This window comes from Camarhynchus parvulus, chromosome Z (assembly GCF_901933205.1).
Source record: "Camarhynchus parvulus chromosome Z, STF_HiC, whole genome shotgun sequence".
Classification (NCBI taxonomy): domain Eukaryota; kingdom Metazoa; phylum Chordata; class Aves; order Passeriformes; family Thraupidae; genus Camarhynchus; species Camarhynchus parvulus.
The window spans coordinates 42,645,927-42,672,081 of NC_044601.1; the positions used below are offsets into that span (position 1 = coordinate 42,645,927).

Consider the following 26,155-nt stretch of genomic DNA (forward strand, 5'->3'; position numbering starts at 1 on the left):
TGTGTGGAGCTGGAGTATGCCAATAAATTTCTCCCTTGGCTCTCTGCTGCATCAGAGATCCAGGGGAGAAATTAAATACTTGTTGAATACTTCAAAATTCACAGACATTTTCAAAATAACACTGCAATAGTTCAAGTTCTTGGAAGTTCTTTACTTCAAGTTTTTACTTCAAGTAAAAACGCTAAGCAAGTTTCCACAAGACAAAAATACTAAATATTTTTTCCTTACTTTTTCTCATTTTTGCTCTACCAGTTAAAAAAAAAAAAGGACGAAAAATAATGGAAGACAGTCTTCTCAGTATTTTTTTGAAACAAAACTGTTTGGAAAATGCCTGAATTTAGAAAATAAGTATTGTCAAAAACAGCATTTGCAGATCAAGATATCAGCAGATTGAAGGAGTAGACTGTTTCTGGAAAAATATTAATTCTTGCATTAAGACGATGTCAAATTGCACTATGAGGTGGTGTTCGAAGTGCTGTGTATCCTCACAGACTCAAGTTGGAAAACTGAATGAGATACTTTTTAGTGCCAAAAGAATTCAGGATATTAGAGCATGCTGTTAATATTATCAGGGCTGTAGATTTGATCCCCGTATGGGCCATTCACTTAAAAGACAGACTTGATGATCCTTGTGGGTCTCTTCCAACTCAGAATATTCTGTGATTTTGTAATTCTAGCATGATGTCATGAAAACATTCTGACACATGATGAAAGGCAGAGCAAGATAAGAAGCGTTAAGCAACAAAGGCATTTTTAATTGTTTTCCTCGTTGATTTACATGTATTGCCTAGATGTATCACTCCCGAGTGGCGAGCCTACCAGGGCTTGTGTGTCTATTCGCATGGGATGGGTTTCTTCAAATTTCTCGAGATAGTTTCCATAGCGGAAGAGGGGGCGGGACCCAGGACAGGCTCCTCCCGGGGGCGGCTCTCCTCATCCTCACCCGGCTCTCCCACCTCGCCGGCATCCCCCGTTTCGTGTCTTCTGCGCTGCAGGGTGCGATGGGGTTCGTCTCCTCGAAGGCCATGAACGGCAGCCTGAAAGGGCAGCAGGAGCTTATGCGGCTCCAGGTGCCAGAGAGGGCGGCGGCGGTGCGGGAGAGGCTCTCCCGCGGCTCACTGCCTGCCCACGGCTGGACCGGCAGCTTCCCCTGCTGAACTTCGCTGTCCTCCCAGGGTTAAAGGTGCTCTATTCACGTGCTCCGCTGGTTCCTGTGTGGTTACCTAGTGCAGCAGGTTCAGGTGTGTAAAGCACCTGTTCTCTGTGTCAAAAGACTTCCTCAAGAGTCTGTCTTAACAAATTAGAGAAGTGGAAACTATCATTAAAGTAGCTAGACTCTAAAAACAGTTTTGGAAACCTACTTTGAAAAGTACATTTATGTTGAAGTTGAGCTGTGTTACTGCATTGTAACACTGCAGTGTTAAGAAACATGTATATGTTAAAGTGAATCTGTTATAATGGAGTTGCTAAAACATGGATCTTATACTCTTAAAGTATATGAATTAAATATGTTTCAACTCTCCCACCATTAAAAAATCTTTTAAGCAGTTCTTTCTTTAGTTCAGTCAGGTAGCTGCAGCTGATTTTTTCTAGAAACCTCAGAATAGGGCATGGGGATGTTTTATTCCCTTTCATAAAATAATAACAGCAGAGAAAAAGGAAAACCAGTTTGATTAGGGCTCAGAAAGTTGTGCTGAACAGACTTACAGTATAGCACTAGCTTTCTGATTTATTGTTAAATATCTTGTAACTTACTCGTAATATTTATATGCCAAGTGCTGGAATGCAATCTGAAGGATTTAGCTGGAGTCTGTTCCTTTAGTTTTGCATTTAAATTGAACACAGGTAAAATTTTTAGAATGTTTAAAATTTTGATGGATGAACTTCCAATTTACTAAATTGCCAGTAGATGGCATATTCTAGTTTATAAAGCAATGTGCAGTAGCAGGTTTTGTAGGATCACAAGTAAATTCTGAAAGTGACCTTAGAAATGTGTCTAAGAAGAAGAAACATAGCATAAGGAAAGATTATATAATAAAAGAGTGGATAACTCTTAAGTGTTCAAAGAGCAACCTTTTGCATGACTTCTAGACATCATTTTCTGTCTGTGCTGTGTTACATGTTTCTTAGACGGCACAAGTTTTGCGTACAATTTTTTCCCCCCTCCTGCAGAGAGGTGCTCTTCCCACCCCCAAGGTTTTTGGAAATCCAAATAACAGGAAGGTTTTCAGTTTGACAGGTTGATAGTGAAATTACAGTGGAAGCTTGCTTCACAAACTGCTTCTCTGTTGGGTAAATGAAGTTGAGGAGAGAGCTTGAATTCAGCTAACATTTGTAGAGGTAGCTGCAGACTTTGCATGCCAGTCTTTGCCTTGGCTAGTTCTAGCTCAAATGCTCAGGCATTTATAAAAAACAAACTTTGAAAGCAGTTACAAAAGTGCCCTTTCAAAATTATATATAAATGTCCAAAATTTTTGCAAGTTGTTCTGCAGGAACTTCCCCTTCACTGTATGTCTTCTTTTTGACAATAGTTACGCTGAGAATTGTATATTTCTTTCTAGCATTACAAACACCTGATCATATCTGATTCCTACTGTGTTTGCAGACACACCTGCCATGTTAGAAAACCCCAATCTTTTGAAAATAAATGAAGTGTACAGCTGAATCGGGTGTAAAAGATTCACTGGGGGCAGGGAAGAGAACTAAATTTCATGTGATTAGGGGATGGAAGAATGTAGCCCTGCTTCAAATTTGGGGAGAGCGTAGGGAAGAGGGAAGACTGCCATTTGTCTTTTCCATATGTGACTAAAACCTGTGATGTGGAGTTTACTGCTAGACTTTCAAGATATTTGTAGAAAATTATATAACTTGATTTATTTGCTTTAGACAAAATTGTGACTAGAAATGCTTGGAGAAGTTAGGTCATGCTAGGACCAGAATGAAAGAGCTTAACTTAAAGCATTTATATATATTCTTACGGTGAAATACTGGGATTTGGATGCTATCAGTTCACCCATCTTTCTCTGAAAACCATCATATCTATTAATAAAATAGAAGCTTACACTTGAAACAATGTGATGTACTGACTATAAGATATTCAAAAATAGTGATTTGTTTTAAATGTAAATCGACCCCAAAACAACATGTGGGATCCAAACTTCTCGGAGCTTTTCATAGCTTCTGAACGTTCTTAAAGAGTCCCATGATTAAGATGTTAAAGGAATAGGGTAAAATTGTCACTCCAAGCTAGTTGATGTGGATCAAGAAGTCATCAAAATTGTTTCACCTAGAATGCTTTCCCTGCTATCAGTGATGTTGTGACAGTGCACAGAAATGAGCTAGTTACTCTTTGAGTAGACCTGGAATGAAACACAGTAGGTATTGGTGAGAGAGTCAGAGATTTTTGTGCTACTAATTTCTGTGACAGAACACTTGTTTTTTAAAGAAAGCAATCCCAAATAGATGTATGCTCTCCTCTGAAGAGAAAGATGCAAAGCTTTTAGTGATTGACTTATGTCATGTGGAAGATTGTAGGTTTGAAAGAGACGTTACAAAAATAAGAAGACAATAACATTATAGAAGTTGATAAAGATTTCTCCAAATCACAAACTGTGGTGCATGCTAAAGCTCAGTTAGTTTTAGAGTCATTCTGGTATGTGCTGGACAGCCAAACCAGCTTGACTATTTTAGCATAAGACAATATTAAAAGATGTTATGCGTGGGTTTTTTGTTTATGCCTTTCTTGGGATTACTCTGAAAAGGAGGGATTGTGGCCTTGTAAATTGTATCTTAATGCTTTTTGGAAGAAAAGTAAAACCTCAGCTCTTTGCCTTGATGTTGAAGGACTTTTGCCAGTTGTTTGTATTGTCTTTGTGTGGTTCCAGAATGAAATACCAGTCTATGTCAATGGAGGCTGTTTGTGGTAGAAGTTTGTTGAGGCTTCGTTTTTATCACGAGTCTGCTCCTTAAAGTATAGTTTGCAAAATTATTTTCAAACACTTTACTATCTCAGATCTACAGCTCAAGACTAGTATATGGCCTTGTAGAGTGCTTTTAGTGAGGCTGGATAGGTTAGAGCAGGTCTCTGCTCCAGGCCACAGAGCAGTTACAGCAGTTTGGTTTTTTTTTTAAATGAGCTCTGTGTGTCCTCTTAACACGATTAAATGTGGGAATTGCATATATTTCCTTAGTCAAAGTGCTATATTCTGTACTTTCTGTTCTAGTTTTCTTTTATTCCTTGTCTTTTTTTAACATCCCAAATGTATACCTTAAGAAAGCTATTGCAATAAATATTTATTAAGAAAGCCATTTTAAAATGTACAAGGCAGCCTGGAAAAAGATGCATATCTGAAAGTGGCAAGCAAGAATGCAGAAATGTTTGTGGCCGATTATGCTTTCCTCAATATGGATCAGAACATTTTAAATATTTCTTGTTAATATTTCTAGATGGTGATCTTACTGGCTAGAACTAGCTGTCAAGAAGCCTGACAGGTTGCTTTTTAAATAAGAAATTGTCTGACTTTGCATACTGTGAAGATATATTGAAGGTACTTCCTAAAGACTTTATTGTGATGAGAGAGACTTAAGTTTGGTTAAGTGCATAATACAAGTATATTGTCTTCAAATAATGTAATAATATAATAGAATAATATAATATTAAAAATACAAAAACAATCTTGTATACTCGGTGTTGTGTTATTTAGAATGATAAGAAGCAAAATCGTGGTAGAAGATCACAGCACAGTACAGATTAAAATTTTAATTTACTGCTAATTAATTTGATTCTAGGATTGCATAAAGCAGAGCTTACAGAGTAGTATTTTTGCAGTGATGTGTAAAAGACATTGTAATCACAATTCAAAAGGCTTTTGATTTAGAGGTCTCACATAGAAAAGCCTTCGTTCTCCTGGCAAAATTTAGCCAGATTCACTAATATATGTAGAGGAATCAAAAATGCTCTAGTTTTGAACAGAACCCCACCAAGCCATTACCTCCTGTGACACCCCACTCCACTCTGCCAGTTAGATTTTAGTTTATGTTCTGCTGTTATTTTTATACTGCTTTTGGCTCTAAAAAGTTGCTTTTCCTTTCTTTCCTTGGGAAGCACTACTCAGGGGAAACTGATTAATATCCCAGTTTTCCTGTATATAGCATGTCTGCACTACTTGAAAGGTAACCCTGCAGAGGAGAAAGCTGAGATTTTGTTTTAATAACAGGGTTTTTATTTTTCCAGTGGTATTATAAGAAGATGAAGGTATCTTGATGTGTATAGGAATAGTACTGCATAGTAAGCAGTGGTTTCTAGTCCATACAACTAAAAAAATTAAGTCCTAGTAGCATTTAAAATCCTTCATGACTGTTTTTAGGTATATCTCAGTGTATAAGTGTTCTATTACTTAATTAGAAGAATTTTTTTCCTTGGAACTCCACAAATAATTGGTGATACACTGAATCCTTTATTGACTAACCTTTTTTACTCTTTCTCATATAAGCTTCATCATTAATAATGAGATCTGAATTAAGGAGTACTTTGTAATTTTGTTGTATCACTCTTTTCTCTGTTACAAGATGATAGATGGAAAAGCATGGATGAAAAGACTGATTTGTTTTAATATCTTTATATATAACAATCAGACCTAGGGTTTAAGTGCGTCTCTTGATGTTGTCAAGCCATTGAAGTTTTCACCTAGATGCATTTCTGGGAAAACTTTACAAAAAAGCAGTGAGGAGAGAAGCAGTGATTCAGAGTTAGAGAATGGAAGAAACAATTGTGTTGCATAAGGCCCTGCTTAGAGAAGTGAAGTAAATAGGGTAGTAAATGGAGCACAAGGAATTCTCTAAGCTGTTGCAGAGCACTTTACTCTGGTTTTGAATTCCTGGGGTTTGCATGAAACCCCAGGAAATGAAAAACCTCTGTGTTTTCTCCAAATCAAAAAATTAATCACATTCTGCCATCCTAAAAAAAGGTGTTTCTACTACAGCAGCACAATAGGAGCATTCTGCTGTTGCAGCAGATATTAAATAAAGAAGCCTAGAACGTATCTAGTCCTGGCAGAAGCTTTTATGAGACAGTGCGCTGGGATTTTCTGCAGTCTTGGTGGTTCTGGAGAAAGGAAGCCTGTACATGCTCAAGCACAGATGTACACAGCCTGAGAAACAAGCATGAAGAACAAGAGCTGTCTCTGGTCACAGTACTGCAACATCATGGGAATAACTGAGATATGGTAGTTCATGCACCTTGAAATCTCTAACAGAGGTGTACTAGTTCTTCAGGAAAGACAGGAAGGAAAGACAAGTAGTACTGATGCCCATGATGAGAAGGTATAGCATGTGAGTTAAGGTCAAAGGAGAGTCTACAAAACATGACACTGTGGAGGGAGCATGCTGTAGGTCACCAATCAGAGTGACAAAATACATGAAGAAACAAGTTGTTCTTTTAAACAGCTGAAGAAAGTCTCTGGATTACTAACTGATTCTCATGAGACTGTAGTCTCCCTAAAATCTGCTGAATATCCGCTGAAAATCTGCCATAAATAGGAAGACATAAACAATTGAGTACATTTCTGCAAAATGTGAGTAATAACTGCTTGATACAGATGTGTATGTACTAGATGGGCCATCCAAGAGCCATCATGTACAGCTGAGTTTGTTATTTACAAATGAGGGAGAACTATAATATTACAAGTTAGACTTGATTGTAGCAAGATGAGTTGCAGACCCTGGACATTGGGAGAAAGGATTTCATCTTGCTTGGGAAACTGGTAGGTGAGGTGCCATAGGAGCTTTGAAGGATAAAGGAGTTCAGGAAAGCTGACATGATTTAAGTGTCAGCTAAATGTCCTTGGCCACAACACAGACTGAGAGCTGAAAAATGGGAGCAATTCTGTAGAGATGAGGGGACACTGGAAGACAGCAACTAGAGCATAAGTCAGCAGTGTACCCTGACAGAAGAGAGAGTCAAAAGGATAAATGAGGGCTTTTTAAGCTGTAGTGAAGCCAGTAGGTTGACAAAATTTTCTGTTGTCTTCTGTTCAGTGCTTTGTTAAATCCATTTAAATACTGCATCCACTTTTTGCCCCGCTTGTTCCCTGGTGAAAGAATAGTGTAGGTGAAAAAGAGCAGCTTTTGCAGCAGACCACCAATATGGCCAAGGGCAGGAGCACTTGCAAGGAGGTCAAGTGCACTGTGCTTACTTAGCCTGGAATGAGATGCCTTCTGGGGAGCAGGATCTGAGGGCAGCCTCCCACCAACCATGAGTAATCAAGAAAGTATAGCCAGAAAGTGCAAGACGTAATGGGTATACATTGAAACATGATTTGGGGAACAGTGCAGACTGAGTGTAAGGAGAAACCGTTTCCCCTGCAAGGCCAATCCAGCAGTGGAGTAAGACTGCTGAGGTTGAACCCAAGTTATTTTATGATTCACTAACACCCACAGAAGCAGACTGTGGCTCACTGTATTTTTTGGATCCTGTGAGGGAGGATTTTCTTACCTCTCTTTCTTCCCAGACTGAGAATTATGAGCAGTTACTGCTTCATGTCTGCACTCATACTGGGCACCATATGCAGAGCAGCAGTCTGTTGAAACAAGATGTGACTTGGTCTAATTTTTAACTGACAGCTGTCAGACAGACTTTAGAAGTATGTTAAGTGATAATGATACAGAAGTAACATGACAAGGGATGGAGAAGGGAATTGGGAATTAAAGTCTCCATGTGCCCTGCCTGTCAGAGTGCAAAAACAAAGCAAAAATCTTGTTTGTGGGAATAATTTACCTGGAAAAGAATTGTTCAATCTCCTGTATATTTTGGAAGTTTTGTAATATATATTGCTGTATTAGCAGATACATTTTTCCTACACTGTATGTAGAATTATATATCCAGTATTAGCACATACATAAGTCCGTTGAAATCAGAAATTTCAGTACAAGGTTATAACCATTACTTAAGCAAAACACATTAAAAAAGTATTCATTTGAGAGTACAGCAGGTCAGCTCTGCCAGTCTTTCATGCTCAGACTGGAAGACTGAAATTCTTGAGAAGTGTAACTTTTAAGAATAAGTTATACAGGAGGAGCCAAGAATCATTGAAAGTGCTGGAAACAAAAAAAAACTAAGTTAGTGCTTAGGGCATGTCATTGTTTTATTGGTTTTTGGGAGTTGCAGTCAGAGTGATTTGGAGGGTTTTTTTGGTAGACTTTTGGGGGTTTTTTCTTTCCTAGCAGGGGGATTTCTTACCAAACAAAAAGATATTCTTCTCAGTGGGAAAGCATCATTGCTTTCAGGAGTCAAATACAGTCTCCTAAATTAATGTTTGATGTGAGCCACTAAACTTGTAAGAAAATAAACATGCTAGAAAAATAATATACTTCCGACAGATCTTGTATTTTCCAATAATAAGAATGTTTTATTATAACCTGTCTACAGCATGAATCTCTGGATAGTCTCAATCCCAGTCTGCTGCCATCCCTCCTCTCTCACTGTTTTATTATGTCAGACTCTAAAGTGCGTTCTTTTCTCCAGGTAATATTGGATAGCCAGGAAACAGTCATAGATCTGCTTTCATAGCAGTTAGTCTGAGAGTTTATAGACTTGCTCCCTGTATCCTCCTGTGTGGGCATGGAAAAGATTCTATATTCTTGGTTAAAAAAAGTCAAGATCAAGTAAATCTAGAAAACAGAGGGCTTATTTTTCTTTGTTTTGACAATGCAGTGGTAGTACTTTTTATTTCCTTTTTTTTTCCTTTTTTTTTTTTTCCCCTGAAAATCCATGGCAATCTTTCCTTGTTTTTTTGAGTATTTTCTTTCTTTTGGGGTCCCTAATATCATCTAGGTTTATTTTGAGTCATGATAAAACTACATTATCCTATTTTAATTAGGACCAGATAGTGGTATGGAAAATCCTCTATAGTTCTGTATCTCAGTGGATACTTTTACACCCCCCCCCCCCCAGCCCTTTCCCTGCCCCACTTTGTTTAACAGCTTCGTTTGAAGTTTTGGCAATGATGCAAATTAATAAAGGAAATAAAAACAAAAGACATTTCTTGCTCAGTTAGTTAAAACTGTGGAGTCAGTGGGCAGATAGTATAAAACATTGCTAGGGAAACTCATCCTCTAGTTCAGTAAGGCATAGTCTGCTTTTTCATAGATACAAATTATACAGCATGTTCTTCTGTAAGTGAAATTTTCTTTTGACACAACACAGAAATGACAAACGTATTTATCTCTTGCAGAAAAAACATCTTATTTAGTTCATTCAAATTATAAATCATTAGATTTGTACTTCTCAAAATAGTATTCAAGTGTTCTGTGCTTTCATCTGTTCTTCAGCTCTTGCCTGTGAAGAAACATGTGTACATTGCACACTGTATGCATAAGCCATGTTACATGCATTCACAAATCGGCTTGAAGTGAAACTGCTGCTGAGTGTTTGCTATATCTACAAATGGCAATAAAGCTCTCAATTTTGTAAGAAAATGCTTCAGAATATTATTTCATCATATATACTAATGTGTAAATATTAATATCATTAGAATGTAATTTGATGTTACAAAAGGTGAGTGACAAAAGTATCTGGTTTTGGAGAAATATATCAAAAACTCACTGAAACCATAGATAAATGCAACTTAATATCATATGTTTTCTTTCCTTTATACTGTCAGCTCTTGGTTAGGGGCAGACCATAGAATGATTGCTTTACCTTCCTGCCAGGATTGTATTGCCTTAAGAGGTTTGCTTTGAATGGCAATAAATGAAAACAACAAGGCAGTTTTCTCTTCGTGTTTGACAATTTGTCTTAAATCTGAAATGAAAGAAGTACCCCATAGATGCTTATTAATTAGCTGTATCTTTTGACTAAATTATAATTTTTTTTTCTGAAATAAAGATATAAAAACAATTGAAAAATATAGATCTATTATAAGATATGGAACAGGACTACATTTCAGTTTATATCCAGACACTCGTGTATCTCAAAACAAGATGTTGTAACTTCAGTTATACAGCTGTTTATTACTGGTGTTTGCTTTTCTTCTCAATCTCTTTTTGAAAATGTACAAAGAAGGTGTAACATTTTTGTTTGCCAAGTAAGAAATAAGTTTGAAGCTTCCAGCAGGAGTTTTAAGTTTGTTTCTTATTGGATTCTGTTTGATAATCTAGGTAACCCTCTAGTGGTTTTTGAAGTTCTTACTTCTGAAGAAATTTCTCGTGAAGTTGCTATGGTAATAGGTGACAGGATGTATGTAGTAAAAGAGACGAAGCATTTTAAACATATCTTCAAGTGAAAAATGAGATTACACATTTAGCAGAGATAAAGTACAAGCAGTATTTGTATCTTCATATTTAAGAAGATAATGTTTCTGTACAAATAAGTAACTTCCTTAAGTTATTGGTTTTGTGATATTTGAACTGAATCATGGATTCTACACATAGTACTTTGCTGGACTTCCTTTACTACAGATACTGAGAATTTTGTGAGTGAGAGATAAGGAAGACCTGATTTATTTATCAGACAGCTCATGGGTCTCCTCTGACCTCCTCTCCTCAGTTTGTTTTAAATTCCTTAGAATCAAAAATATATTAAGAATGTACAGATAATATTAAGATAGATCAGTAGAGGTTTTATGAGAAACTAGACACCGGACCACATTGTTAAAGACAAATGCAAAATGTTAATGGAAATTAGATAAGGAAAAACCAAAACTTTTGAAAAACAAAAACATTAGTCTTTTTGATACCTAGTAGGCTCAGTCTTGGTACTCCATCTTAAACAGGTACAAGGAATTCATAGAATCATAGAATATGCTGAGTGAAAGGGAGCCATCAGGATCATCACGTCCAACTCCTGTCCCTGAACCTCATAAGCCTATTGTTTGTTCTTGGTAGGGACTTATATCTGGCACATGTCCTGGTCCTTTATTCTGGGTCTCTTTTTGAGTAATGAGCTATAAGTAGAAATGGAAAAGAGAGCATGAGAAAGTATGAGTAAGGGCAGGGGGGAGATGACATTTCTTTCATTAAAAAAGGATAATATTTACAAATACAATTTTGGGGTTCAGTTGTTTATTTTTTTTCCTTAATAAATTCAATTAACTCATTATTCAGTCAAAATGCTATCAATTATTTATCAGTTGATCTTAAAATGAAGTGGTGCTTAAAATGCATATGTGCACTGTTTTGACTCTTGGCAGGAAACATGGCTAATGTTAAAATGTCAGTGAGTTTCTGAACAAGAAAATTTTCTTCATGCTTCTTGTGTTTCATTGATAAAAAAGGAAAGTACTGACACAGGTTTCTGCAGTTCTTCCTGAGCCTAATAAAACTTTTTGTGATGACATTTTTCCATCTATAGATTTGTCACCTTATCTTTGTTAGTAAAAGATCAACCACCTCTATGATGATGCCTGAAAAATTGAATTTCTCTTAATGTCTCAGACACTGAGTCATTTTCTTCAGGGTCACGTAAATCCCTAACCTTTTCCTCCCCAAAGTTTTCAGTGAAATTTAGTCAAAAAGACTTTTTTTAGTTCTAGTAAAATGAAACCAATTGTTCCCGTTCTTTCTCGTGAAGTAAAATGTAAGCAAGTTTTGCCTTTCCAGATTACTACCATCTGTTTCCCTTTGGGGTGGGAAATAGCTAAATTTGTTTTCTATTGACAAGATACTAGTAGCGCTTGCGACATCACTAATGCATTTGTCTTGAAGCCTTACATAAATTGTTTTGTCCCTTAGGTGATCTGGGCTTAATTCTGGGAAATAAATGCTCTCTGGTAACAATTCTATATCCTTATTAGTTTCTGCTCATCAAATGGAACAGAACAAGATAAATGATACCTGTACTGAGGAAGATTAGAACCATCTGTCTTGCCGGGAAAAAGCCAGTTTGGTTGGTCTTAGCTGACAGATTGTATACTCTGTCTGATCACTGTAAAGAAAAAAATGAAGTGGTTAACAAAGAGCAGATTTTAATAGCTCTTTCTAATATGTAATGACTACCAGCAAAAGATGCAAAACTGACTGGTTGGTGCACTAGTAGTGAGACTAATATTAATTAAATTTATTCAGTTGAATCAATTACACCAGCATTTTTTGGGGGGAATATCTGTGACTAGTACATATCATTGTGAATACAGCTTGCAAATTTTGTCTTGCTTGGAGGTGCGCCTCCAGCTTAGTCTCAATTTGTTGGAGGAATTTAACTGACTTCAAAGAAAAAATGCCTTCTGAAACTGCTTCCTGTGACACAACAAATTTACCATAGTTCCTTTCCTCTTAATAGAGCAAACCTATTGTTTTAGTCTTTTGTTAAGTCCACTGAAGTAAAATTTAGTCTTTTACTTGCTTTCTATGGAATACTATTTCCTGAGTGTTAAGTTGGGGGAGAAGCTCTTACTCAGTTATTAGTCAGATATATAAATTACTTGATTTTGTAACATTAACTACTTGTTTTATATGCCTTGATCTATTTTACTATTCCTTCAACATTGATACCTGCTTTTACATAACTGGCTATTCAATGACTTTGATTTGTCTCTATAAAGCTCATATAAAACTTCTGAGAATTCTGAACGCTGGTAACAGTACCTTAAAACTTCACTTACTTTTGTTGATAAGATTATTAAATGCAGGTGGTGGATGCCCTTCTGCACTCTGCTGCATGTTTGTTGCCTAAAAGCCACACAGAAGAAAAATAAGAATGCTGGGTTACTGCCAAGAAATTTTACCTTCATGCTTTGCCCATTAAATTGAGCCTGTCCTTTGTGCAGCACAAAATCTCACACGGATTTAAGGGCTTTTTATATTATTTCTTCTTTATAAAGAGTGCAATTTCAGTACCTTATTGACAAAAAAAGGAATATAAAGGACTTGGTGCTAATAACATGAAGGTCATGGGTTCAATCTGTGACCGTTCAGATAAGGGATGGGACTCGATCCTGGTGGGTCTCTTCCAACTCAGAATATTTTGTGATTCTCTGTGATTTTTTTTTCAGTGCAGTTTACATTCTGTCTTGTGGCTAACATTGTGAGACCCTTTTCTTTTTCTGATAACTCTTTGCTTGTAAATAATTTGTAATCTGTCTTTGCGTGGGGAAGCCTTAAATTTTTTTTTCGTTTTAAAGTGCAGTTTCTTGCATTGCTAATAATTTTAATTGCTCTGTGTACTTGATGTGAAAAATATCTGCAAACAAGCTTTGAAGCAACAGGATAAAACATTTAGGTCTGATTTATTTTAACTGTTTGATCTAGAGGCCCATTTCCTGAGATGTCTGTGGGCATGCTGGTCATAGAACCAAGCAGACACTGCAAAATTATTTTAAGTTGTCATCTCTGTATTGCACTCTGGTGGCTTACAATGGAGGTGTAGAGATAGGTATCACTACTCTATTTTTCATTTATTTTTGCCAAAGAACCACTTGCAGCAGCTTCTTGTTTTACCTATTGATTAGAAAGAAGGACACCAAGGATAAGTCACATGAGCTTTTAGTCTTCCATCTACCAATGAAATGCCACATATAGCTGTACTATCTGCACACCAACTTTCATACATGTTTTGGAAAGAATTTGCAGATTTTTTTTATATGTGATTGTCACTTTTTTTTAATAACTTAAGCCTTATTTTTCATTACAGCTCTGAGTCCTCAGAAGTTAGAAGTTAGTACTTTTCAAAAGAATGCTTTCAGAGTGTCTGAACAGTCAAAAACTGTAAGTGAAAATAATCTATTATAGGCAGAGTAGCTATGGCCTCTAACAGATGTATTAACCTGTGACAAAACTGGAGAGCTCTTTTACATGAGTGTAAGGGAATCCCAAAAGTTTCTTCAAGTTTCAGTTTTCTTAGATTTATATACTGGTTTTCAGAACTTAAGTAAAGATGGTGTTTATGTGATTCTTTCTTTTAAGGTAGTTAATTCCTTTCCTGTCCAAGTATCTGTTTACCAGGACATCAGTATAATTATGTTTTAATGATAGTGTCATGAAATATATTCTCTATAGGTTTACTGCCATGACTGCTCTCAAGCTAAGTGTTTGTTCAGCCCAGTATTTTAGATAGGTTGGGTAAAAAAGCATATCTCCCAGGAGAGCCATTAAGCATATTGGGTTGCAAATTGACTCTTTATTGAGGGGTGATTACTGTCTCTTCCTCTGCATAGGCACTTAGACTCACACAAAATACACCATTGAAATAATATTTAATACATGTGGGCAGTGAAGAAGAGAGCATTTCGCACTGGCTCTGCTTTTAATTTCTATTGAGTATTTGTACACCACCTTCCATTCTATTTAGGGGTACAAAACCAAAGTAGCATCCATTCCATCTACATATGGAAGAGAGAAAACAAGCTAAGAGTCTAAAGTATAAGAAATTTCTAGTCTAGTGAAGATGTGACTTCTAATCCAGAGAAGGGTTTTTTTGCAAGTTGTCAAAGTCGATTAAATTATTTTAGATGAGAATTTTCTCCCACTGGATTTTAATCAATTAAATGATGGTATAAATGCTCTTTTTTGTGGTTTGACATCATTTTGGCAGTCTGAAGAATAATCACTAGAAATGATAAGGATGGTTACCACTGACTAGTTTATTAGCATTATCAGTTTCCCAGTAACTGACCTTTTCCCTCTGTGCCTCACTTCTCTTCATCTGTCATGATTCATTTTGTAACATTGATTTCCTTTTTCTTTAACAGTTTCTGTGCGACAGACTTCAGAATCCCAATCAGCCCTTACAGTTGCTCACACAGTGTTGAGAAACTACTAGCTGTATTTAAAGAAAAAAATGGGAAAGTTATTTCTAATTGGGCCCTCTTGAGAGTGTTATAAAATTTAAAATGTCACTTGCTACTAGTACCCATTTATTTTGAAATACTATAATTAATTTTAAAATTATGCAATATTTTTGCCAATATAGAAGTTGCTATTGTCACTTTTTTATTATTATATTAACTGTGTCTATAAAGTAATGGTCTGACTGTTACAGGATACAAGCAATTGAAAAGCACACTGGCATGTGCACCCATGTGTCCACATTACAGCTTCAGCTCTCTTGGGCTATGCACAGCAAACTGGGTAGGAAAATTATAGTATCTCTCTTCCTCTTGTTCTAAAGCTATACTTCAGATCCTTTATTTGATCCTTTATAGTTTTTAGTGCAAGTATAGTCAGGTAAATCATTCCTATTGAAGTTTTTATGGTTATGTAGATGGGCCATTTGTGTACTTAAAATGAAGGAGAATTTGTTCCCTAAGACAATGGCACTTGGATGGTGAATGGTTGTTCACCTGATATGTGTGATGTGCACAAAATGAAGGAGAATTTGTTCCCTAAGACAATGGCACTTGGATGGTGAATGGTTGTTCACCTGACATGTGTGATGTGCACCTGTGGCTTGTTTTCTCAATAATCAGCTTCTCCCATCAGTAAGACTTTTCTAAATAAATCAGTAAGACTTTTCTAAATAAAATACAGCCCATCTCTGCTAAATCTGAATGACATACTTTTTTTTTTGTCGTTACCTATAAAATTCTTTAAAATGTTTTGCAGTAAAAATGAATACCTACTGCTTTAATTCTTCTGTTCTGCCATGCTGAGAAATAAGTAATCTTAAAAATTATTGTAAATAAGTCCTAAGATAGTAGGACTTCGTATTTTTCATAAAATCTGCATGTTAATAGATCAAAAGTCTTTCACTATCCCAGTGTGACTGACATTTTCAATAGAACACATGTGGAGGAAAATAAGACACAATTACTAGGAAATTAACAGCTGAAAATGGAATATTGATTTGAACTGCAGTCAAACATGGTTTGGTTTTCTTTCATCTAATTTCGAGTTATTTTTCGTGGTAGACTTCTGATTCTTTTCCTATATACATATGTTTTCAAATCCTGACTGCCTTAAGATCTTAAGGCAGTCACTTAAGGCACTGGTTTTTTGCCTTAAGGATCTACTTGTTCGCCGTTTAAGACCAGCACGTCTGGATATCTTGGTCATTCAAAACTACTCAAGCTCCAGATATTCATTTAAGATTGGCATGTTAAATGGATAAGCATAAGGATATTGCACAGGAATTATTTTAATTTTTAAAAGACTAGTTTAGAGGAGTTGCCTGAGTGCACATGTAGGTGTTTCATTTTGATACTTAGAGCATCCAAAATTTATTTAAAGGTATATATGCTTTTACAGTCAAGAATTGCTTTTAAACCTATTTAACTGATCAGATGTCATGTCTGGACATGCTAAAGCAGTATTTGATTGCACAGGATAGGCAGATGCCCTGCCTTTTGTCTGCTTGGTCAGAATATGACAGAGAGGTGTTCCCTGCTGTGCTACACAGTGGCTACAGAGCTCTCTGAAAAGAGCTCAGGCATACTCCAAACTGTTTTTTCTACAGTTATTCTGGTAAGTTTAAGTCATGTGATGAAATAGTATTTAGTAAGACTACTTTGGCCATAATTGTTGCTCAGTTTTTTCTTTTCCTTAGGGAGAGTTTGAAATCCAGTGGAGTCAGTGTGGAATTGCCCTGGAACACTTAGTGCACTTAGATTAAATCTCTTAATTACTCAGATTCCTGTTGTAATCCTAACAGCTACAGCACTGTGGTCTTTTGTTTTGCAAGATGAAACTATGACAAGTAACAAAACTGATCTTGAAAATGGAAAGCGTGAATGAAGATTTTTATGGAATAAAGGAGTACAGAACAAAGGGAACTTCTGGCATTTGAGAGACGTAATCCTGGGTTTGGCATAAAACCACATAGGTTCAAAGGGGTTTTGGAGTATGTATTCATGTATTGTTACTAAGTTTTCTCCGTATAAATTGTGACTAAATAAAAATTGGTTTACAAATCTCTGCATCAGAACTGTAGTTTACTTAAGATCCCCAAACTCATCTCAGGGCTTTCTTGGTGCTACATTGGTGCTATCTTGTAAACTATTCATTGTAATATCATAAAACTTCGGTAATAGCAAGAATTAAATTATTCTTTTAGCTAAATGTCACTAGACCTGCTTTTTACTGCCTTCTGTGGATTAGTATTCCTCTGAAATAATTGTTTCTTGGCTGTCACATTTCGTCATGTACAAAGAGAATGTTCATCTCTAAGATTTGTAATTCTCAAACTTCCCTTCAATATATCTTTTTTTAAAAGAAATTAATTTAAATGCAGTATTGTGTTTCATGTGGTTTAAATTTTACATCTACATAGAAGAAGTTTGCTCAAAGAAAAGGAATTACAGGCATTTTTCTATGCATTTCATTCCACCACTTGTTTTTTGATGGAGAAAGTTGAGGGTTATTTCACTCAAGTGAAAGAGAAAAGATCTAGTTAGAAAAGAATATGAAAAATGTTTGATAATGTTATCTGGCTGCTGTCTATAATATAGAAAACAAGTTGTTTTCAATTATAGTGGGTTATTTATATGAACTACTTGTAGATATACATGAAAGTACCCTTGGACTTCTGGAATTTGATATGACAGTCTCCTGCAGTATGGTGTTTGTTTGACTTTATTGTTTGTGACTTATCTTTTTCTTTCAGCACAAGAGCTGTCAAAGTATAACAAATGTGAAGGGTTTTTTTGTTGGGGTTTTTTTGGGGGTTTGTGTGTGTGTGTGCGTGTGTTTGTTTTTAAAGAAATCATGTTAGGATCCTTTACTTTACTTTTCTAAGTTTGAACTTGCCTTCTTTTTATCCCATACTTACTTCTTTCTAAATACTGTGCATATTAAAGTGTTTTTCTTCTTCTCCATTGTTCCCTTTTAGCAAGACCTATATTTCATAAGCATATCCTTGTCTCACTTCCTTACCATGTGTTTCTTCAAATTGAAGCTCATTTAAGGTAATACTGTGCATCTTGGAAGCACAGGTCCTTATCTGTGCTGACAGGCAAACAAAGGATCCCTTAATATTTTTCACATATGTGGAAACTACACCTATAATCACACAGAAGATGAAAATAAAGTCATTAAATGGATATTACATGTCATTATTTTATCTTATCATGTCAGCCCTCAGCAATTTACCAGGCTTAGGATATTTGGGACCAAAATGGGTCTAATTAATGGGCAGTGTACTTGTTTATTTTAGAATTTCCAACTGCCTTGTAGCTGACAAAATAAAATCTAATTATTTTGATATTTTATTAAGTGGTTGGTCAGCCATTATATAATTACTTATTCTGAAAAAAAAGAAAACCAAAACAAAGCAATCTGAAAATTATGGCTATCAGAAAGGTAAAGCCTGTTGATATTTTTTGTGAGAACAATAATTGTAATGTAAGTCTTGAGGAAAGAGAAACAGATGAAATAGTACTGTGAGACTATAGTGAATGTTGTTTTTCCTACTGTGTACAATTATATGTAATTAGATCTGTCCTTTTTTCATTATGCTGTCTCAAAATTATTTCTACCTACCTAGGTACTGAATGAACTTGTAAATAAGATAGCAAGATCAACATAGTCTGAAGAAATAATTAGTAACAATTTAACAGAAATTGTTCTGTTCAGGCTAAATCAATAGTAATGGAGATGAATAAATGGGTGGAAACCTTAAGTAATTACAAATCCTTTAAATTATTCTTGAATTAGAAAGCAGGAGAAAAGAACATATTTAATTACTTTTAGAGATTCATTAGAATAGAACTTTCTGAATTCAGTCTTTGTTCTTTCTTCCCTAGAATACACTCATTTAGGCAGCTGGTATTCTGTTTCCTGTACCTTGTTGAACTTCTCATCCAACTTGGTTAGCAAGCTTAGACACACAAACCCAGGTATTCAATTTTTTCTCCACAAGATTAGTTATAAACATTGCTGTGAAGAAGACTTCTTGTTCTGTTAACTAACTTCTCCACTTTGGTTTCACACTGCTTATTTTTGGCACAATTATTATTTTTTCATCACTCTAAAAAGGAAATTCTTTTTGTGTTCTGTATAGCTGAGAGGAACTTCTGAGAAATACTGAATTTACCTTACTTAAATGAAAATGTAACAGTAGATTTAGATGGGGCACGTAACTAAAAAAATAAATCTAATCGTCTGCTTTTTTATTCTTCTGTACCACAGAAAATTCTTCTTGGACATGTGAATATATTGACTATATTGTACTATTGAACAGTTTTTAATTTTAGTAATAGAAGTATTTCCTTATGGACTTTTGATATATATTTATTAGCTATAAAAATCTGTTGTCTTTACAGTGCTTTTCTATATTTGTAACTGTGGTGTCACAGAAGAGTTATAAGCTTTACGATGCATCATGAGGAAGAAGAAATCCTCAAAGGGCAAAGAGGTGTCAAGATTGACTCTAAAATTATTACAACTAAATTAGAATTAAGCAGAATGAATTGGGAAAGCAGGTACTCTATGAATCAGCATGGAAATGCAAAGGTCAGAGAATCTTAATCTAGAGAGTCCTGCTGAGACTTGGGTCCCACTCAACACCTAACACTGCAATTTTGTTTGTCTGGACCTTGAGAAGCACAATTAGAAAGATTCTGCATAAAACCATTTGCTAATTGACCTAAATGGTTTTTGGGTACAGACTATTACTGAAGAAGGCCATTCTAAATCAAAAGCCATGAAAGATTGCCTTCTTAGTTGATGTTTTGGATTCACAGACCACTGAGAGATTGAGTCAATCTTTAAAATAAATGGATGACTTAGATTTGTTTAACTTGTCTCCCTTCTTTAGCTGGAAAGGCAACTAGCACTGAAGAACCTGATGAGAGACAGACAAATAGCCATGCAGATTGCTTGGACATGAGAAATTCTCAAATATTTCGGGACATTTTTTGGACACTTACTACTGCAGTTTTAACAACTGGGCACAAAGTTTATTCCCTAACACAGAATATATTACATTATATATTTCTATTTTGCTGGGTCTTGGTTTTGCATTACAGGTAGTTATTTTTATCCAGTAGTTGCTCAGAGATTGATCAAATGACAAATGGACTCTGAATTCTGTCTGCTTGGAGTGTGTTCTGGTTATGTCTGTACTGCAGATTTATTTAAAAGCAGAGACATGAGCTGACAATAAAATGACAATAAAATATCTGAAGTACAAAAAGTCCAGTACAAAATAAGAGTTGTGTGTGGAAGAGGAGAGAGTATTTAAAAGCCACACTATTTTCTTGTCTGTACTGAGATTTAATGAATTGTTAGTGAGTAGCACATTCTCCATCTGGATTTTTTTAATGCAGGGAACAAGTGGACATATTCTGAAGTCTACTCACTTAAATTTGAATCAACTGACCCAAGGGAAAAAGAAACCTGGCTAATAAAGCTATATTGCATAGGGAAGAACTTGCCCTACAGTACTTTTGGTTGATGTTTTCTTGGGCTGTAATACGTTTAGATGGAATTAGGACATATTTGTGGTTTTGTGTATATAGTGAAGATTAAATGCACCTTATGCATTATGGGTTCTCTGTAGCATTTGGAAATGAACATAGAATCTACATTGTTACATGTTGCAAGTGGCTGGGTATGTGGCACTGCACATACACGCTAAACAAGTTAGATCATCCCATATTTGTTAATATTTTCAAAAATCACTATTGCATTTTTAAAATACTCTTGGGTTGAGAAAGAAGGCAACCAAAGACAAATGTTTCTGAGGAAATAAAGACTTGTTCTTTGATTAGAGATTTTTAGAAGGTTACACAAGTCCTAGACAGTCAAGGTCAGCCTAGAGTAACAGTGCTGATGTGCTGAATATCCTAAATAATTTTTTCTTTTCTCTTGCACAGAGCAATAAAATGGAAGAACCCAGCAGTTTTACTGCCAATACTTCCCTTATGCTTTGTATTTTCCTATCATTATGATATGGGCTATGGGACACTGTTGCAAAGGATTAAAGGTATGTAAGTCTGTCCTGTTCTCACAGAGAACCAAGCTTCAGATAACCTGTTATGTTTCTTTTTAATGGCTGGGAGAAATCTTGTAATAGATATTTGATGGTTTCTTTGACAGAAATATTATGTCTCATTTTTCCCTTCTGTTGAAATCAGATATTTTGCTAGTCAAGAGTACTCATTTCTTTTCAGTTAAGACTGTCATTTTCTCTTCCTGTTTCAAACACAGCTGATGTAAGAATTGGATATCTGGGAGAAGTGACAGATGTAGTGATTTACTTCTGTATTCCACTCTCCTGCTGGTTTTTTGGGGAAAAGGTTAGGGATTACAATATAAAGAAATAGAGACATGAATCATGGCCTTACACCTTCATGACCGAACAGTCATCAGGTGATGATCTTACTGCAGTGTCCTGCTAAGACTGAAGAAAGGTGAGTCCTGGAAAGTGGGGTCTTGCCTCATAGTTGTCCCTTGTCTATGTGATTAAATTATATACATCGTGTTGAAGTTTATGGAGATGCATTTATGTTATCTCTGATTCCTAATGAAGGAGACTGGCTCAGTGAGTGTTGACTGTAAGTGAAAACAGCATGACCATGGCATGTCACCTTTACAAATTGACTTAGTTAACTAAGTCTAACTAATTGTCTTTTCTGCTACTGGCACAACCGTATTGAAACAAAATAAAAATCTGTTTCAGCACTTAGTCTTTAGCCTCCAGATCTAACACCTGGGTTTCCTAACTCCATGTGTTTCATGGGAAATAGTGGTAGGTTAATTAGACAAAATCTGCTGTAGTTCCTGCTGCATGCAGATGCAAATACATTTAGGTGATGCAGGATTGTATACCTGTGATCATTTCCCCAACAGCATTAAACAAACTTCTCTGGATTTATTATGAAGAGTCAGCTAAGCATAGGGAAGAAGGGGTAGTTCTTAGAAATAAAAGCGTTTAAAAGGAGATGAGTACATACAGAGTAAGTAGAATTAGCATTTGGAATTTAGAATTTATATGTAATGTGTTTACTGTGTACCATGTGGTCCTGTATAGATTGAAGAGGAGCAATGCAGTATCCTATTGCTTTCCAAATACGAAAAGTCATCTTCATCACTTCAGATCCATTAGGAGAACTTCAGCAGTACGCAAGGCTTGTGAAAATGTTTTGCAGAAAAGAAACTGTGGAACCAAATAGAAAATAAAATTGAATATGCCAAACTAGCTCTGTCTTTTCCAGATTTTTTTTTTCTAAAAGAAATGTGGTAGATCCATTATAAACTTGTGAAAGCATTTGATCAGGTATTACCTAAAGATTAAGTTAGCATGAAAGACATGGAAATTAGTAGACAGGTAAGCATGGGAATAAATAAATTATGTCAAATTTTGTGCTTGAAAAGGAAGGTTAGGCTTCAGCAGGGTTATTAACAATATTTCTCAAGATTTGATCTGGATCTTCATTTGCTTTATATTTTAAATTATGAGTAGCTTATCTTAATCAAATCGTTGGGTGACAAACTTGATTAAGTTCATCAACAGAGAAGAAATAAGCTGTAGTGCAAGAAGAATTGATGCTCTGAAGAAATGAGACAACAAAATAGGATTCAATTTGATAATGTCAGGAAGAAACTGGGGATTAATAGGGATTTCTACCACCAGAGCTCGTCAGCTGGAAATGGTAGAAAAAGGGAAAACCTGAATGCTGATGATCATAGAATGAGTATAATCCAAATAATGTGATGAAATTGAGTTAAGCAAAATCTAGAAACATCAAGTGAGGTTTCCTAGTATCATGGCATGGTTGAGTTGGAAGGAATCTCTGAAGGTTATCTGGTCCAAGCCCCCTGCTCAGACAGGATCATCCATAGCCAATTGCCCAGGAAAATGTCCAAAAGGCTTTTGAATATATCCAGGGATGCATATTTCACAACCTTAATACAGAGTACAGATGGGAAGGTGCAGGAAAATAACTCCTGTGGAAATTTATATGTAATTCAGATCACTTCTGGAAAGGGAATCTGTAATTTTACTGAAGAGCTGAAACTATTAGGGAATGACAAGTTGCCTTGCAAGAGGAAAAAAAGTGATTAATTTGATTTAGCTTTGTAAAAAGACGTGAGAGATTTGGGTCTACAGATCCTACTTACAGGATAGGATAAAGGAAAGTAAGAAAGGAAATTAAACTAATTACCAATATCAGCACTAGATTAAAAGGAAATGGAATAGCCTGGATGAATCTGGTCTGGAAATCAGGTTCAGGAGTTCAATTTTATTTTATGATTAAAATTACGTAGTTGAAAAGAAGGTTTTATGACACAAGTGACCTGCAGCCACAATGCTTATTCTCAATACTCAATTGATCCCTGTGCTCACTCCCATACCTTTGCAACCATTTCTCCGCTTGTCTGTCTATTCTGTTGGTGTATGCCGTGCTTAATCTCTCTGGTGTAATAATGAATGTATACACCATTCCCTTTACTATTCTTTCTTTAGACGGTCTCTTTCTTCCAGGGTACACCTATCATCAACCTCATAGCCAGTTCCTTCTCCTAAGATAATCTGCAGTTATTTCTGTGCTGCATGGTGAACCTTGTGTCTAAAGTAACTTGATCACAGAAGGTCTGCATCTGCTGCCTTTCATCCTTTGGCATCATTTTATACCCCTGAAAGGTTTCATTGTTTCTCTTTCATTAGGCATTTTGTTTCTGATCTTGCTTACAGTTATTTTTTTTCTTCTGTCTCTAGCCTACTTCACCAAAAATTATCTCATTATTTTAGTATTCTTCCACACTGAAATATTGGAAGGGTATTTTTCCGGCTCTATAGCTTGGGCTAATTAAAACCCAAACTGAAGACACAGGGGGAAATACCTGTTTTGAGTTCTGCTTGTGCTGTTGGAAGGCCCTAAGTTTCCAGGGCTGTGTATTAGTACCTAATCTTTTGGGTATGTCAGGGTTACAGAACATCTGTCAAACTATCTTTTCTAAACCTCTGAGGACACCAAGAATCAACCTGCTGTCTGTGTTCTTGGCCTTACTGTTTTGCTTTTCCTCCTAGTCAGGCACACACTGCTGATGTTTTCCACACAAATTATTAGAGGAGGGGACGGATTTTATGGCCAGCCTCTAATTGCACAGAACATCTCCACTCAGCAATGGAGCTCTGGCTGCCTTTTCTGAGATTTAGATAGCTGAGTCCTGGTGTCCTGAGCAGTCAGTGGGGCGGTGTCCTCTAGTACATGCGAGGGACAGGCATAGAGATTTGTCTGTCTAGATCCCTGTCCCCAAGATCTCTTGCTAATCAGATGCTATATGCAACTGACTGATGTTGTGGGAGTGGTAACCAGTGTTGGATATTACTGATGGTCCCAGGCACTGCAGTACTATAATAATTACAGCTGGGAGATGTCAGTGCTCAGACCTGTTTTATAGAATGACCGTAATCCTGACTGCATTGCAATATTCAGTCAGGCTGATCACACATAAATACAGTTTCAAACTACTGCTATAAGGATCATAAAGCTAGGACTTAAGGCATAGATAAACAAGATTGTTGGCATTGTGCCAAATGGCATCAGCCAAAACAAATGCATTCTTTGCCTAATCTTCATCTCTTCTTATATCACAATCCGACCACCACAACCTATGTATGATGTTCAGTCTGTATCTTTGTTTTTTGGATTCTCTGTCCTAGATGTTTTCATTCCAGCCTTACCCAGAGCATTCTGCACTCTACAACTTTTCCCTGCTATGCTTCATGTTTAGATAACTGTCTTAGCAAAGCTTTTTGTGAGCAGTGGGCTTTGAGCAATGCTTCTTCAAGTCCTGTGCTGCCCACATTCTGACACCTTTTAGGCTAGTCCTGAGGCACAAGGAAAGATTGTGCCCAAATATGGTACATCTGTGACACTGTGTGCAAGTTTACTTGTTAAAGCTTATGTACACCTTCATGTGAATGTCTGATCCACTTTCTTCTCAGATTCCTAATTACCCCACCAGTCCAAAATTCCTTAGAGACAACTTTGTTGGTATATTGACATCAGCCTATTTATAAAATACATAGCTATGACTTGCTATTTTGCTAATGGGGTCCAAATAAGAATGTGGTCCAAACAAATCAGTTTCTTAAGTTTATTCCCTTCTTTGCTTTCTAGCTGCAACACTGAGGAAATTTACCTTTTTTTCCCTTCTTTCTTTTTTTTTTCTCTTATTTCTTTTTTATTTCCTTTTTTTTTTTTTTTTTTTAAGGTGAAGGAGAGAACATACTTGACACACAGAGCACTTTGCTGGAATTGCCTAAAGGATCTCTCACATTTGAAGGTTTGTAGAAAATCAGAATATCTCAGAGCAATTTCTTCATAGAAAAATAGGAAGATGGTATTAAAGCTACATATCTGAAATGTGATTATAATACTGCATTTTAACATAATTAGATCATTAAAACATTGGTAAGATTATGAGCTATTATAAAATAAAAATTTTATGGATTTTTAAAAATTAGTACTTTCTAAAGCAATTGGTTTCATATTATATGTATCTCTTAAAAATAATCATTATTCTGTAGTATATTTTCCTTATTTAGAATGAAATATTGAATTTGTACTTTCTATTCAGAGTCTTAACATAAGTTTCACCTGTCGTAAAAAAGTCAGGTACTGACCAAACTCAGTATAACCAATAAAGATATGGTAATTGATAGTTACAAGTTTGTATAAATATATAAATAAATATATACAATTTTCAAATACATTTCAGGATACACAGCTAAATTTGAAGTCAGGAGCAGGCAGTCAATTTCTTTGAAAAATGAGGCACTTTTTATTTGCTGTTCTTTAGGCAGTGAACTCACCATCTCTGCTTCAAGTTCTGGAATAAACAGCTTTTATCAGAAGTAGGTTCAGAAGTAAACACATAACTTGCTAACTGTGTGTTTTACTGTTAGGGAAAACTGTGTTAAAGTATGAGCAGAGATAGCTTCTGAAGAAGAGGAAACAAATTATGTAGCTATTTCCTGAATCTTTTTCATGCTTGTTCAACATTCAGAAACCCAGGATAATTTGTTTTTTAATACTTGAAATCAGAGTTTCACTACTAAGATGAATATTAACTTAGGCTACCAGCAAGCAAAATTATTAATGTATGTTTTTGTAATGAGTAGATCCAAGTGGCCTTACAAGTACTGAAAAACTGAGGGATTTTTTGCATGCCTTTAACATGGTATATCCCAAGAATCCAGTTTTAGTATACTTTAATGTTCTGATGTCACACTTGGAAAAATTGTTTCTGTATTGGAAATCTTGTTTAGAAACAGATT

The 26,155-nt window shown here is 35.8% G+C and overlaps 1 protein-coding gene across 1 annotated transcript; it reads left to right on the forward strand.

The window, feature by feature from the left end:
- The first annotated feature begins 1,001 nt into the window (after positions 1 to 1,001).
- Positions 1,002 to 25,211, forward strand: PLGRKT (plasminogen receptor with a C-terminal lysine). The gene is given in 5 exon segments (XM_030969151.1): positions 1,002 to 1,070; positions 19,682 to 19,786; positions 19,789 to 19,814; positions 20,742 to 20,851; positions 25,090 to 25,211. Coding segments are annotated over 5 exon segments (432 nt in total).
- Positions 25,212 to 26,155: the final 944 nt, after the last annotated feature.